This window comes from Clarias gariepinus, chromosome 3 (genome assembly GCF_024256425.1).
Source record: "Clarias gariepinus isolate MV-2021 ecotype Netherlands chromosome 3, CGAR_prim_01v2, whole genome shotgun sequence".
NCBI classification, from domain to species: Eukaryota; Metazoa; Chordata; class Actinopteri; order Siluriformes; family Clariidae; genus Clarias; species Clarias gariepinus.
The window spans coordinates 32,995,001-33,011,673 of NC_071102.1; the positions used below are offsets into that span (position 1 = coordinate 32,995,001).

The 16,673-nt window shown below is 38.7% G+C and overlaps 1 protein-coding gene across 4 annotated transcripts in view; it reads right to left on the reverse strand.

The window, feature by feature from the left end:
* Positions 1 to 16,673, reverse strand: part of camsap3 (calmodulin regulated spectrin-associated protein family, member 3) — a 40,663-nt gene that overhangs the window by 16,044 nt on the left and 7,946 nt on the right. For all 4 annotated transcript variants that reach the window (XM_053492407.1, XM_053492406.1, XM_053492410.1 and 1 more), the window contains exon 2: positions 7,576 to 7,841. In XM_053492407.1, the coding sequence (XP_053348382.1) occupies positions 7,576 to 7,841 (266 nt within the window). The remainder of the gene's footprint in view (positions 1 to 7,575; positions 7,842 to 16,673) is intronic.

Consider the following 16,673-nt stretch of genomic DNA (forward strand, 5'->3'; position numbering starts at 1 on the left):
GAGAATGTCCGGCCATCTGTTCGTCAGCTCAAGCTGAAGCGCTCTTGGGTGCTGCAGCAGGACAATGACCCATAACACACCAGCAAATCCACGTCTGAATGGCTGAAGAAAAACAAAATGAAGACTTTGGAGTGGCCTAGTCAAAGTCCTAACCTGAATCCTATTGAGATGTTGTGGCATGACCTTAAAAAGGCGGTTCATGCTAGAAAACCCTCAAATAAAGCTGAATTACAACAATTCTGCAAAGATGAGTGGGCCAAAATTCCTCCAGAGCGCTGTAAAAGACTCGTTGCAAGTTATCGCAAACGCTTGATTGCAGTTATTGCTGCTAAGGGTGGCCCAACCAGTTATTAGGTTCAGGGGGCAATTACTTTTTCACACAGGGCCATGTAGGTTTGGATTTTTTTTCTCCCTAAGTAATAAAAACCATCATTTAAAAACTGCATTTTGTGTTTACTTGTGTTATCTTTGACTAATAGTTAAATGTGTTTGATGATCAGAAACATTTTGTGTGACAAACATGCAAAAGAATAAGAAATCAGGAGGGGGGCAAATAGTTTTTCACACCACTGTAAGTGCATTAATATAAAACTTTAATTTGAATTCCAGGTGAAGTCAGTCAAAGCTGCTGTTAAAATAAATAACTAGCAACTTCTGACCAATTAGACGGTGGAGGATAGTCAGGAAAAAATATATATGACAAGAGATCACTTAAACACTTTTTTTTTTTTTTTTTTTTTATTTAGTCCTGTCCAATTCTTTTTTCCCCCGATTTTCTCCCCTATCTAGTCGTGGCCAATTACTCCCCGTCACTAGGGTGCTCCCACACACATCAAGGCTACTACAACCACTCAGTCGGGAGGACGAAAGCTATCCCGTGTTTCCTCCGAACCACGTGACGCGAGCCGACCGCATCTTTTCGAACTGCTCGCTCACGCACCGTTAGGGGCGGAGTAACACACTCGGAGGAAAGCGCTAGCCGCTCCTTCCGTGTGCGCGAGCTCACAGACGCCCCTGATTGGCTGTAGCGCCGTGACTAATGTGGGAGCGCAAGTACCTCTCATCCCTCCCCCCTGAGAGAGCTCGGCCAATCAGCTCTCTCTGTGCCTCCGGCTGTGAGAGGAAAACAGCATCACCCGGGGTTCGAACCATCGACCTCCGGATGATAGGGCGAGCGCTTTACCACTGCGCCACTCGGAGGCGACTTAAACACTTTCAACCACAAAAATCATAGCCATGTTTAATAGCAAACGTCAGACATACTTTTGTAAGTCATTCTGGATAAGAGCACCTGACAAATGTCTAAATGTAAATGTAAAATGTAAGAGCATTTCTATGCACACAATATGATGAGAGGTTTGGGACTAGACCATAAGACCATAAGCGTGTCCATAAGAAAACCACTTGTTAGTGAGACTCATCAGAAAAAAAGCCTCCAGTTTGCTAGAAAATGTAAAAGATTTGCACCATGGAACAATACAAAAAAGGTCATGTGGTCTTGACCCTATTCAGAGATTTCAGGATAAGAAAGGAAGCGCAGAAAGCGATGCACCTGTAATGGCCAGTGTACAAGCCACCGGAGACAGTGTTGCGATCCGGGGTTCTTTTCTTCCTTGATGGCACAGTTATTCCAGGATTCAGATTGTAAAAGAGTCCCTAGTTATGGGAGCATGAGGAATCCTTTTAACCCCTGAACTGGCTACCCACATTGTGTGCTGTAATCTATGATAAAGGTGATTAAATTAAATCTTAAAATCTTTTTTGGCAAGACAGTGTATTTGTCTCGCCAAAGTGTCATGAGTGACACTTAGTGTCATTACAATATACACACTTTGTGGGGCTCTGAGACCCATGATAACTTAGCTGTGAACTGCCCGGAAAACCTAGCATCTTCTATCTAAACAGTATAAAAATCTAACTATACAAGATGATGTACTCAAAAGGTAAATTTAAGCAGTATCTTTGCCTGAAATGAACTAACAAACAGGTTCCTGACTCGGGCGTCGATGAAAAGCCAGGCTTCAGCTAAAATCAATGGTTAATTAAATAGTGAGTGGGACAGGAACAGTATGTGTCTGTGAGCTATAAACACTCGGGTATGATCTGTTCCTGACGATCAACTCTAACGTAGGCAAAGAAAATAAATGGAGAAAAGAGAACGTACTTCAGTTCTGTTCTGTAGTATGGTAATTATTCCGAAAAGCTAGTGCATAGAAATTTCCTCACAAACGCTGTGGAACGAATAAGAGACAGTGAGATGGTGTGTGTGTGTGTGTGTGTGTGTGTGTGTGTGTGTGTGTGTGTGTGTGTGTGTCTGTCTACCCATGTCGGCCCCTTCAGAGCTCTCTAAGCCAAATCACAAGTTCACCCTAATGAGAGGGTAGTGAGGTCCGTCGCTGGATCAGAGGACAAACAAGCTGCCAGATCACCATAGCAACCAACGATGACCCACAATCCACCACTTAGCAGCTCAAAGTGCCATTCCTAAACACCTAGTTGAGTGAGGTCTGAGGTATATGCAAAGCACATCATAAATAACTAACGTTCAGACATCAAGCCGTGAGCAGGAGATCAAGCGGGGTCAGAAGTTCAGAAGGTAAGACAGGGATTCTGAAAATGGTGCAGGCAGAATGTATCCCTCTTAGACAGAGAGCATACTTTAAGGTAAACAAACATCAATCTCAAGCCATGAGTGTTACTCTAATCCATCTATGAACTATAAAGAAACCACTGCAATCAAACCCCCAACTTTGAATGTCTGATGTACCATCGGGAAAACACATGTCAAACATCATGCTGCACTCAAAGAATGAAAGAATGAATCCGTGCTAAAACTGATTCAGCTGCAGGCCTTATGGTCTAAAGATTTTCAAACCAAAAGCAAGAAAACTGTTATGTTCAGGGGAACACTAGACAAAATCCAGCCGCAGAGCATTATATATATAAGTACTGTTTCACAAACAGGTCAGTGACTCTTGTTTCTTAACCTTGAACCAGCACCTTGTCAGTAGCAGATCCTCTGTTGAAGTTTATCCAGTCACATGCATGTATGTAAAACATTTACCTGAATGCAGTCCAGAGGGCAACAAGCATTTCACAGACTTAAAAAAAAGCTTCCTTTTAATTATCAGCTCTAGTCTGATTAATAATACAATATGAATACACAATGTTAACAGGTGAATTCAAAGAGGAATACAAGGTTTAATCTATTCATAGTCAACCATTTTTTTAACAGCTGCAGGTGACCGTGTGACTGTTCAGATTCTGTTTTTAAAGGTCCCATAGTTTACTATTTATTTAATTAAGTCATTTAAATTATGCTGGGTCTAAACAAAAATATCCCTGGAATAATGCAGTTTTCATACTTTAAACTCCCTTCGTTTCACTTTTCTTTCAAACATGCTGTTTCAGTGGCTATGTAATTGCGTTACTGCTGGGCCACACCCCTTCAAAGAACAGCAGAACTGAGCAACAAGCCAGGGTAGGCGATCTTTTGTATACAAGATCATTAGAAAGAAATCTAATTGGCTTGTTTAAAGCGTGGCCAATACAAAAAATGAAGAAGGACACAAAGCATAGAATTATTTTTCTCCCATGGTTTTCATTTAAAGATCCATCTAAATGTCTCAGTTTAAATAAAAATGCTAGCCTCTAATGTTTCCTAAACACTAAACATATATGCCTGATATACTTTTAAAAAAATGCATTGTAGTATGTGTGTGGTTACACGACCCACCCTTGCCTTCAGGCAGTAGATTCAATTCTGTATCTCAGCAGTGTTTTGGCTGCACCAGTCAAGGCATTCATTAAGCCGTTTCCTCATGCATTAACTAAACAAACAATCCCGAGGCACAGCTGGATCAAACCCAGACCCCCTGCGCTCATGGCCTGGAAATGGCTGGGAAACCAGGGCTGTGTCTGGCTGTGTTTCTCATCTTCAATGCTATGTTGCTAAGAAATGAAAGCAAAACATGCTCTGATAAACTCTACAGCCAGACGATGGGGTCTGGAACACTAATCTTGAGCACTAATCTACACTGAGGTGGGAGGGCTGGGATTTACAGACTACACATTGGGAAGGAAAAGCAATAAGAAGAAAAAAAAAAGGGATGAAGAGTGAACACTTAGCTCAATGACCTTGATTTCTGAACATCATGTCCAACAATCATCATGTACTTTCAGTTAACTAATAAGCAAATTGTCATCAACCAGCACATATCCTGTCTGTGCATGCTGTTTCTCAGGAAAGACTTGAAATAAAAAAGCCCCAATTTTGCCATCTCGCTTTACATAAAACTTTTATTTTTCACTAATTGTACATACGAATCTGCTACAACTTGTACCATAAAAGGAGGTAGTCAAGTGAGCAGTTAGTCAGGGAAGCATGATTAAAACAATTTTTTTTTAAAACTAAAAAGCTACAGTTAGCTAGTGTATTTGCAGCGCATACGTCATTTTAGCTACCATGTTATATACTTGTTAATGTTGCTAGCTAGCTAACATTAGATCAAATCATGACGCATTCATTTTTTTCGCATTCATCTAGCTTGTACAATTGTATTGTCCTCGTCAACTTTTAAATCACAACAACCTAAAGTAAGACACAATACCCTGATACTTTGTTCCTCATTTTCACTAGATATATTAACATAATATAAAATGTATATTAAAAACATTATTAAAAGTAAAAACATGATCACACTTCTATCCTTGGCTATGTATTCGGCTAAGTAGCAAAGATGGCTAAATGTGTTTGAAGCTAGCCTAAAGCTGACTAGGCAATGCTGTATTCTTAATATTATATTAAGATAAATATATATATATATATATATATATATATATATATATATTTTATATTTGATACCCAGAACACAAAATCCTAGAGTCCAAACATTAATGTAACTTTCACTTTTATTACTAAGCTAGCTAAAGGGGTAAACAAACTATTAGCAAATACCTTGTTGCTTTATTCTTTACTTTCTGGACTTGACTAAAGACTTTTACTCAGCATTTGTGAATTTGTGTATGTGAGTATTTGAGTATTATTAAGCAGGATAGATTAGCCTTAGACTTTGCCAGTCCTTGATTTTCAAGAGAAACAATTAGGGATTTGATTCGGTCCTTGAAGATGGTGGACTCAGCATCTCTTTTCAGTGTCATTGATTAAAGAATGTTGGATCAAGAATGCACCTTTTGTTAATATTCCCACAGATTTGTCAATTTGTATAAAGAAAAATAAAGACAGGTCTATCTATTATTATTATTATTAATGTTTTACAAGCATCATTTTGTAATCATTCTAAAAATCCTGCACGTTTGGATCTATTCACGTTTGGAAACAACTTTGTTGTTTTTCCGAAGTTGTCATGTTCCACATTATTGTTTTTTGTTTGTTCATCACATAATTGCTGTGTAAAATCTTTGAGAAGGCAGATGAAGCATACAGATGGTGTTCCAGGACTATTTATGCTCCACACTCTGTTCTGCTGCTCCATGATTTTGCCATTGCTGTTGCGTGACCCACTTTCTCTGACCACTATCCACAGCTGGCAGCCAGACACAGAGGAGTTGAGTGTTACACTAAGACCACAGTACTCCCCCCACAGACACAGGCGGGAACATGGGAAAGGCTCAAACACACACACACACACACACACACCTGACAGTGTCCAGAGCTCACCATCACACCTTGGTGAACCTGCTGCAACCGTGACACAACACTGCGGTACCTACTAACCTAGGCGGCTAAGCACAGTATGTAACCCAACAACCACAAAAAAATAAATAAATTAAACACAGACACACACAACTATGTTTAATGAAACATAATATTACTGTCTGTCTGACAGCACAGAGGTCTTTTATTGTGCTTGATCCTGGTTTCATCAAAAAGCAGAACAATTAGTGCACATTTTTGTTAATACTGCAACAGATTAGTAATATGTATAAGAAAGCACCACAGGGTGTGCTGTTATAGGAAAATAAATCAATGACAAAATTAATGTGAGGCTGACCAGCACTAAGGGAGGTACTGTGGATCATTTTCCTGTAATGGCACATTCCATAATGCTTTTTTTTATTTTTTATTATTATATTATAGTAGCTATTAACGATGTTAATGAATTAATTGTTAAGGCATTAATCGTCATCAATAATTTACCATATAAATTATTTCTCCAGTAGTTTCCTGGGCAGCTCCTGTATCTATTAATTTGTACGCCACATGTTGTTTACTTAATCTCACAAATTAATTAAATGTGATATTTAAGCTACATGTGACATGTGTGTGAATTTCTGATCTGGTCATTTCTCGTCTGACAGAATGAGGAGTAGTGATGAAACCAAGTTTTAATTTATTCTCTTTAAAACATAATTTTTCTCTTAAATAATCTTCAGGTATTCATCTTTGTATATTCATTTTTTTTATATTTATAACTACAGCTGTGAATTCTAGGTAGACTATTAAAAAAGTTCTACTTTGATCTGTGAGGATTGTGATTTTCATGACATTGACATTTATAGTATTTATTTTGACCAGCTATATTTCTTACAAATTTTTAAGTTTTAAAAACTACTATATGCATTTAATTAACATTGAAATGCTATGTAATTTGGGGTGTCCACTGTTTAAACGCCCTGTTTTATTGAAGGCAATAAACTATTGCTAAATACTCCAGTCCAGTTGGGGGCAGTAATGAACCTTACAAGCGACCATTAAAAAAAAGAAGAGAAAGAAACACTAAGCTTGCAAAATGAGAGTATTTTACAAGTACATTGTGAAAATGCAAGGCATTTTATATATATATACCACAAAGATGTGGTATGTTATTAAAGGAATTTGTCAATTTACAGCATTTAATGTTTGCACACACTTTAATACTTTCCTCAGAAAAATCCTATTCTGATTTCAGAGCCTGTATTATTGCAGCTAGTCTATAGAACATGTTAAATCGTAAAAAAAAAAATTGATAAAAGACATTAATGCAGTGTTTTTGTGAGACCCTGGAGAGCCATAATTAAACTTTGTCAGCTCTGATCTTGGGTGATAAAAGAACAAGCCTGAGAAAACAAGATAAACATCCCTCAACCTTCTCTAGACAGCATAACAATGTCGTCACACAGTCTGTTGTCCTTAAAAAGCCCTGATGCTTCTAGACATACTTCATTACCATGTGCTCTTCAGCCCAGATCTCCAATCAGAGGCATGTCTCACACACATGGAGCCACTTAACCTTTGTGGAGTGGAGGAGGAGCTTTTTATACGTCTCTACATCCCTGAAATCAGATTTGGCCTACCCGACACCCCCACTCGACCCTTATCTCCCTCAACCTTCTCTCAGGTCCTGGCAGAAATATTTGAGCTTTTTTTTTCTCTTTAAACAGCAATGAAACAATCTAAACGCATGTGTAACAATTTAGTGACAGAGATGGTGTCCATCTGGAACATCTCCAAACATTCGCACAAAGCTTTTAACACCCTCACATACCTTCCCTTCCACACATTCCTCATTGTATATGTAAAGTATATATATATATTCCTCATGAGATGTGTATATATAAACCACATGCACGTACCATTTTGATAGGCTTGTGCTGGAGGTCTGCTTCAGTCACTGGCGTGTTCTGGTCTTTTGGGGTTAAGCCTCTTTGGCTGAGAGTCTGTAAGAGGCTGGTGTTGTCTTTTGGAGTCCTGTTGGGCCCTTGGCCCTCAGCTTGCAACAGGCCATAGGTTCGGCAATAGAGCTCGGGAGATTGAAGCAGCCGCGTCACAGGGGGCTTCAAGTGCTCTTGCTCATATTGGTCAAGATAGAAGGGGTCTCGCAGCTCCACTGGAACATTGTCTATAAATCACAAAACACATGGTGAGTTATAGTGTGATCACTGGTAAAAGCTTAGCTCTGTGAAGAAAATGCATGATTTGTATAAGGAACAAAAATATGCAAGATGTACTGTTATAGAAAAACATACAAAGATAGGCTTGTATGAGTTACTGTCACCATTTTTAAGTTATTATATTTTAACAATAGTGCACCCCAAAGACATTTATTCATCAAACAGAAGACCATATTTTTCACTAAAGTTTTACACTTTATCCTTTCAGCTCTCTCACCACCCTTTCTTTCTCTCATCTTATCTCAACAGTTAAAACAATTTTCTAATTGTTTGTTAATTGATACGCTTTTATCCACATCCAATTTATGATTCGTCTCATAAATCCTTCTCAGGAACTCTGGTCATCTATTCAGCTCTGAGATCCTCTGGTTTTAGCACGGAATGTCAGATCAAAAATGGCTGTTCTCACTATTAGGGGAGAAAAAACAACAACTGTATATACGTATGAATTTGCTTTGAATTAAACATCTATAACGGTATATACAGTTCACTGTTTTGAGGAGGTAAATTTACAGGGCTCAGTCAGGTGGCTAGCTTCTCACTCATAATACATGAACATGGAGGTATCTATATTTCAGTAACTTGAATGGACAAAGGTTAAAAATTATGTAATTTGTGTCAATTATGAAAATTCTGTTTAATTTTTTGAATCTTAGTATTCTCACATTGCAGATTAATGTGGAGTAATTATGTCAAAATAAATTAAAAAAATATATATTTGCTCTTCCCCTACATTGCGAGTTACAAGCTTGGTATCTAGTGTGAGCTAAAAGGCCTCTGTTCTGCTGTTTCGGCATTTTCTTAAAGATGAATGACTAATTGTTACCAAATGCAAAAGAAATTCATTTTTATGAATAAAAAAATAATGATAAATAAATAAATATAAAGAGGACTTTTTAAGTTTATCTCTTTAGATTAGATCCTCATTAATACTTTTCTTTTTATTCTAGAACTACCTTAAAATGTTACTGAGCTAAATGTACTGTACGCGAGAAAACAATCATTTGATAGAAGGCGGCACGGTGGTGTAGTGGTTAGCACTCCCGGCCAGGCTCGATTCCCGTCTCTGTGTGCATGGAGTTTGCATGTTCTCCCCGTGCTTGGTGGGTTTCCTCCGGGTACTCCGGTTTCCTCCCACAGTCCAAAGATATGCAGGTTAGGCTAATTGACGTTCCCAAATTGCCCGTACTATGTGAATGGGTGTGTAAGTGTGTGTATGTGTGTGTGCCCTGTGATGGATTGGCACCCTGTCTAGGGTGTACCCTGCCTCGTACCCCAAGCCTCCTAGAAAAGGCTCCAGGTCCCCGCGACCCTGAATACAGTATAAAGCGGTATAGAAGAAGAGTGCGAGAGAGAGAGAGAGAGGAAACACGATAGAGTAAAGGAGCTTTTGTGATTTGTTCATGTGTAGTTAAAAAAAACAGGAGAGGTTTGAATGACTTACAGCATGATATCCAAGTCGGTTTTTGTTTGCTTGAGTTGTGTGCGAGTGTGAGAGAGATGTGTGACATGATGGTCTTCATTAGCGCAGCAATTAACATGGGTAGGGAAAGGTAAAGAAAACAGAAATGCATGTGTACAAAAGCGCGGACAAAAGAGTGACGTAAAAGCTGCACTAATCATTAAAGAAGGTGTGAACAAGATGCCTTCGTATGACTGGTGATGAACAGGGCCAGTCACCATTATGTGTATACACACACACACACACACACACACAGGCCATTTTGAAGATGTGTGAATAAAAATGTCATGTAACTTGAACCACTTTCAACTAGGAAACAATGCCACACACACACACACACACACACACACAGGTAAAATGAAGCCTGACCCTGCAGTGATATGCACATGATTGTTACATGTCATTTGGGCTACTGTATGTACAGCACTTCTACAAAGCAAGATTTCAGAGCAGTTTCTGTTAACAAACTCCAAAACAACACACACAGCTCTGTGAAAGTCAAACCTAACACACACACCCTCTCACATGTGTATACACACCCAACTGGTTCTGCTGCATTCATGTGCAATCAACACCGCAAGGTGCCTGTAACATATTCCCATCACACACACACACACACACACACACACACACACGGAGCAACTCTAAAGAGGACAAGGACAAGGTAAAGGACACATCCTAGTCAAAGAAATTATTCAGACTCTATGAGTATAAATACTAGACGCGTCATGTTCAGTTCAGGTTCTTACCAAGGCTGGGCGAAACACTTACTGTAGAAGCATTCTGTTGTGGGAAAATAATGAATGCTGGCTGGACTGAACCAACAACAACACTGTATTAAAATAAGAGCATTCCTATAAGCCTGGTAAAAAAAACAGCATCCACAGTGATGTGAAAAAGTATTTGCCCACTTGCACACTTAAATTATTATTTTTATAAATTACACCAAGATAAATGCAGTTTTTAAAATGACGATTTCATTTATTAAGGGAAAAAAACATTCCAAACCTGAATGTCCCTATGTGAAAAAGTAATTGTCCCCTAAACCTAATAACTGGTTGTTGGAAGCAACAACTGCAATCAAGTTTTTGCGATAACTGTCAGATTCTTTTATATCACGGTGGAGAAATTTTGGCCCATGCTCACTGGAAGGTTTCGGGAATAAACGGCCTGTTTAAGGTCATGCCACCTCATCTCAATCAGATTTAGGTCTAGATTTTGACTAGGCCAATCCTAAACATTTATTTATTTATTTATTTTTGAGTTATTTAGAGTTAGACTTGCTGGTGTGTGTTGGATCATTGTCCTGCTGCATAGCCCAAGTGCATTTGAGCTTGATGTCACAAACTGATGGCCAGACATTCTCCTTCAGGATTTGCTGGTAAAGCAGACAATTCAAGGTTCCATCAATTATGGCAAGTCACCCAGGTCCTGAAGCTTCAGACCATCACCCCATCACCAACATGTCTGACTGTTGGTATGATGCTCTTTTTATGAAATGCTGTGTTTGTCTTTTGCCAGATGTAACAGGACGCATACCTTCCAAAAAGTTTAAACTTTTGTCTCATCAGTCCACAGAATATTTGCCCAAAAGTCTTGGGAGGTACAACATCAAGTCCTAGATGTTTTTTGGCAAATGTAAGAGAAGTCTTTGTGGTCAGTTGAGGCTTTCACCTTGAAACTCTTTCATGAATGCCATTTTTGCCCAGTCTCTTTTTTTTATTGCAGAATCATGAACTCTGACTTTAACTTAGGCAAGTGAGTCCTACAGTCCTTTAGATGTTGTTCGGAGTTCTTGAAGTAATTTTGGTAGGCCGGCCACTCCTGGAAAGGTTTACCACTATTCCAACTTATCTCCATTTGTGGATTAGGCCCTCACCTTAGAAAAATGGCTTTGTAACCCTTTCCAGACTCATACATGTCAATTTCTGTAGATCGTGGCATGATGTGTTCCTTTTTAAGATCTTTAAGCATGCTTTATTTAATCAAGAAATCAGATTCTATTTAAGTGATTTCTTGATTCAACAGATCTGGTAGTAATCAGGCCTGGGTGTGGCAAGTCGAATTTAACACAGCTTTCTAAATAAAAAAATTTGATTAAATCACAACTCACTCATAATTTAGCACAGGATGGGAATAAGGCAAATATTTTTACCCTAACTTTAAAAAGTGAGGAACACAAGCAGATGACAGATGATCAGGCCGGGGATTAGTATACTGGTGATACAGACGAGAGGGGAAATGAGGTTGCTGCTAAATGAGAATGCTTCTGCTCAAGACTTATGCACGGTACTGTACCCAATTAGCATACTTACCGTCCCTGCAATTATCATTTATGTGCATCGGAACAGGAAGTTTATTAGGTAATTAGGATCTAGTCTGTACGTCATGCCAAAAATAATTACTGAACTCAGGAAGTGTTCAACAGCAGCAGTTCAGAGGTTAACCAGGTTTTTGAAAAGATGTAATCACCTGTGCCTCAGATGAAGCATATGGTAGTTTTTTTAGTCCTCCCTGATTTGTAGCTGTTGCTTGAGAACTAGAAGAAAGGGTGGAAACTGAACACAGCAATTAGGGGAAAATGAAAGGTGAATGTAAAAGAGAGGCCTTTTTTTTTTTTTTAAATTGGTGTTTAATATTGTCGCCTACTTTAATAACATTGTATTTATTCCTGCCCTTTGAACCTGCACTTTTTATTCTATGCTTTGATTCTACGCATTTTTTCAGTGGTCTTTGTATGGGTTCATTTTACTTGTAAAGCACCTTGAATTGCACTGAACACGAAATGTGTAATATAAATAAATTTGCCTTCTCTTGACTTGATTTGAACCATACCCCGAAAAACTGTGGACAATAGGAAAAAAAAAAAAAACTTCCACTATATTTTGTAAAATATTAAAATAGTTATTTGGCAATAATTAGTAACATGGATTGGAAAATATGTACATGGAAAAAAAAATGTGAGATATAGGAAATAATTAGCTTCTCCTGGGTTCAAAACATGATTATCAAAGACAGTTTAAACCCTAATTAAATAATTCTATTTAGAATAACTGTACAAAATACACAATACACATGTACGTTCATGCGCTGTCCATCGCCTGGGTTCTATGTAGAGCTCAAAGCCAGAATGCAAAGCAGGATGCAAAAGCCACAGCAGTGAGTGATGAGTGTCATTTCCCTGTAGAGCATCACTGAATGAACACTTTGTGTGCACTCCGAGTGATACGCAGAGGTAAAGCTATACCTGGAAAATTGTGCAAACGGAGGACGGATTTGGATGCTGTAGTCATGGTGTAAAGACAAACACACTCGTTTGAGCGCAAACTTTACACACAAAGCGCTCGGCTATCAGAATCACGTCACATGCCTTTCTCTCATCACCACAACGCAAACACGGACACAAACCAACGAGCTGATGGGTTTCAAATGTGTGGTTTAGGTATTAAATATAAACAGCATCATGGACGCCTAAAATCAAACGCTACTTTAGATAAAATCTTAAAGTGGCTCCGCTGGATGGGACTTTATCTAAGAAAGACAATGACAAATAAGTCTGGCACAAGTTATGTTCATTTAGTTAGCATGTCAATCATTCATCCAAAAGTAATGCACTAAAAGTGTCTCTCTCTCTCTCTCTCTCTCTCTCTCTCTCACACACACACACTTCTGTGGAATGTCACCTCAGTTTACCTTGAAACACAGAAGGTGAAGGAAGGAAAGTGGAACTGCACTTGTCAGTACATCATTAAAAGTTGCCTTTTATTTTAGTCAAATATGTTATTTTAATTAGAGAAAATTACTAATCATACACTGATTTTTAAAAATAAATTAATTATAACATATTATTAACAAACCAAATGTATATAAATCACTTCCTAAACCTGTTTACATTTCCAGTTTACTGTCAACAAGGTAGCCCTGTCAATCAAACAATGTGGGTGGGACTTCATTACAAATAATCTTGCCAGTCTTTTCCAGTCTTATGGAAATATGTGCTTATAATGCTAAATCTGTGAATAGAATGTTCTTTACCAAACTGAATAAATTCTTGCCTTTGAGAGAGAGTTTGTGGCTTTGTGTTCACAAACACCAACATTAGTTACGCTGACTGGCAGGTTATTTACATGCTTTTGAGGGGACAAACCTGGGTTGCCAAATTGGCATAAAAGAAGCAGCGATGGAAAATCAAAAACCCAACCTACAAACTATGCTCCCACTCTAATTTATGTTTTTTACCTTTTAGGTAATTCTGTAAAATGCACTTTTCTAAATTATATACCGTATATAATCACAAATAAAGTATAACTATGGACATGAGTAGATCAATTTAAACAAGTCATTTTCAAACAACAGACAGAAAAAAACATCAGAATAAGAACTGAGTAGGATAAGAACAGGACTAGCCATGACAGGTGTTCAAGTCAAACAGGGACTTTTGATTGTGTAGAATAACAGAACACGGTTCTGAGAGTAAAAACGTGTTGGTAAATGATTGTGTGTACTGTTCCCACAGACAGATGTGTTTCTTCCACAGGCTGGCAACAAGTTATCTGTAGATTTTTAAGGATCGAGCGTTTCGCTCACTGAACGTTCACGAGAACGACTGCAGTAGTGTGCTCAGAGCCACCACAGCCGGGATCGTCATTCACAGACGTACGGCCTTCTGTACAACGTTTGCACCGTTCAAATGTTTTACTGCAGCTAAGAGTCTCATCACCGTACTGTGCTCAAGTCTTCTGTAAATCTCCTTTGCCTTCAACACCCCTTATATGAAAAATAACGGATATCTGAATGATCCCAGAATTCCCATATAAACATCCCTTGTGTTTGTATTGCTCTATTAGCACTTTGAAACCATCTTCGCTCCAGTCATTTCTGAGGAGAGCCAGAGAGCTAAACGTGGAAAATAAGGCTGTTGGAAACATCCTTATTGGGTTACAATACATTTCTAATATCGTGAGCAGGAATGCTGTTCACAGTGCTACAGCGGAAAACGTAATAAGACTGAAATATAATAACAAATCTGAAGTGATTTGTTTTTAAGACGAGCTGGGGAGAGAGCTGCTGTTTCCTCTGTGTGTAATCATCCTCTGTATGACAGTGACATCAATTTTAGACTAAATGACAAGATTGGACAAGCATATGTGCATAATGTCCTGGTTCAAGCTTTGTAGTTGTGCTTCCTCCATATCGGCGCTTGGATACAGACAGACGACACACAGATGTTTTTCTGGCAGCAGGGTTCCTTTAGTTTGTGCTGTTGTTTACGCACATGCGCACATCTGCTATAAGTTTAATGACGAAGCTCTCGGGAGCAGCACTTTCACTGCCCACGTGCTCAGAGGAGTGCTTTCTATGACTGTATATCCTGGAAGTCACGCGGCGAGCAGTGCATGATCCTCTGCTGCCCTTTAGCCTTTTGGTTTAATGTGTGAATCGTGGAGGTTATAGAGAGATGAATAATTTATGAGAGGTTTACGTCAGAACAGGTTTCCCGATCCAACCGTTCAGTATTGTGAAGTTTAAATAAACCACAGTACCGCTCTCTCTCCAACCTGTCTGAGGGAAGGGTGTGGCATTATTGATCCTTTTTTTTTTAGCTTTCCTGTGATGCATGAAGAGTTATAAAAATAGAAAGAGACTGGATCACGTGCACATCGCACCTGAGGAACTCTCACACTCTAGACCGTACAGCTAAAACACACATTCGCACATAACGCAATGACCAGACTACTATTATCAGCCATTATACTTTGTATTAGCAATTATGTTTAACTTAAAAAAAAGGAAGAAATAAGAGGTGAAATGGTAGAATGTCACAAAAAAATGTCTGATTGACACAAAAGCTTTCACCATGTTTTCATGAGTCTGCAAGTGTGAATCTGGACAACAGCCACAGCGTCCTACAGAGGAAAACCTGACAGTGTTGTCCACACCCACCCGAGAAACTACAGTCCTTCACTGTATAGAGTTGCTCAGATCATACCCAAGCACAACAACAACAGACCTATTTTATGGACACAAATACATAAATCCACCTATTTAAACTAGGTGTTTATTATTTATCTAATTTATAGGAGTGTTATACATTGATACATGGAAATAGAATTGAAACTACCCGTCTAACACTGTGTGGTCCCCCTTGTGCAGCCAGACAGCTCTGACCCTTTTAGCCATGGACTGGACAAAACCTCTGAAGATGTGGTGTTGTATCTAGCATGAAGACATTAGCAGGAGATCCTTAATGTCACATCAGTTATGAGGTGGGGCCTCCATGAATTAACCCAACCATTCCACATGATGTGAATGGATACATGACTCATCAGACCATTCCCCATTTTATTGTTCCATGGTGCAGTTCTTCAGTTCCTCCTGACATGCCCATTTTAGGCAAGACCTGCCAGTTGGTGGTGCTCTGACCCAGTCATCCTTACGCTTTCCACATTTGTCCTTCTTCCAACAGGTCACATTAGAAGAACTGATTGTTGCATAATATAAAAACAAGATTATCTAAGTGGTTCATTTCTCCTGTCAGCTCCTAATGTTATGATCGGTATGATTTCCGAACATTTAACTCTTGGTTTAACAGTTGTATTAAAACTGGAACTAGATTCAATTTGACTTTTTTTTTCTACTACAGCTATAAATTGTAAATTGTATGTAGACTGTTGTTTCGATTCAATCTGATTTCTGTGCATTGTGAGTTTTGATTACATTTGACAGCACTCATGTTTACTAATGTCCCATACGAAGTGATCCCTTTTTGTCCCTGCCAATGTCCCGCTCCAGTCCAATAGGTGACTATTGTGACTGTGTAAATAAGTATCCACTTATCTACTACCTATTATGCATAAATTAACCTCTAAGACAATCAGACAAGTCTCATGTCTACAAAAAACAACCACCCCTGCTTTTCTTGTTTTTTTCTAGGGCTTAAAAAAGCCAATGAGATTTCCCCCTCTTATGTGACATCATATGAGGGTCACCCTCCCCCAACTTGTTGCTCAACTCAACAACTGCTGTTCTCTGATAAATGCAATAACACACACACACACTTTGGAAAAGTTTCGAGATGTATGTTAACTTATGGAACCTTTAAAAATCAGTTTCCCATAGCTATGCTCCATAGACCCTGTCTGCAAACTGTGAGTTTAAACCTAAAGTGTGATGCATACCAACCAGAATACGATAAGGCTCAATAATCACAGTAAAGAACGATCAATATTTGTTTACCTTATTAAATGCAACAGGTGAATGGAAGCAAACCGAAACAGATGACTCATGATGGTGTAATTTCGAGTGAGGCTCAGCACTA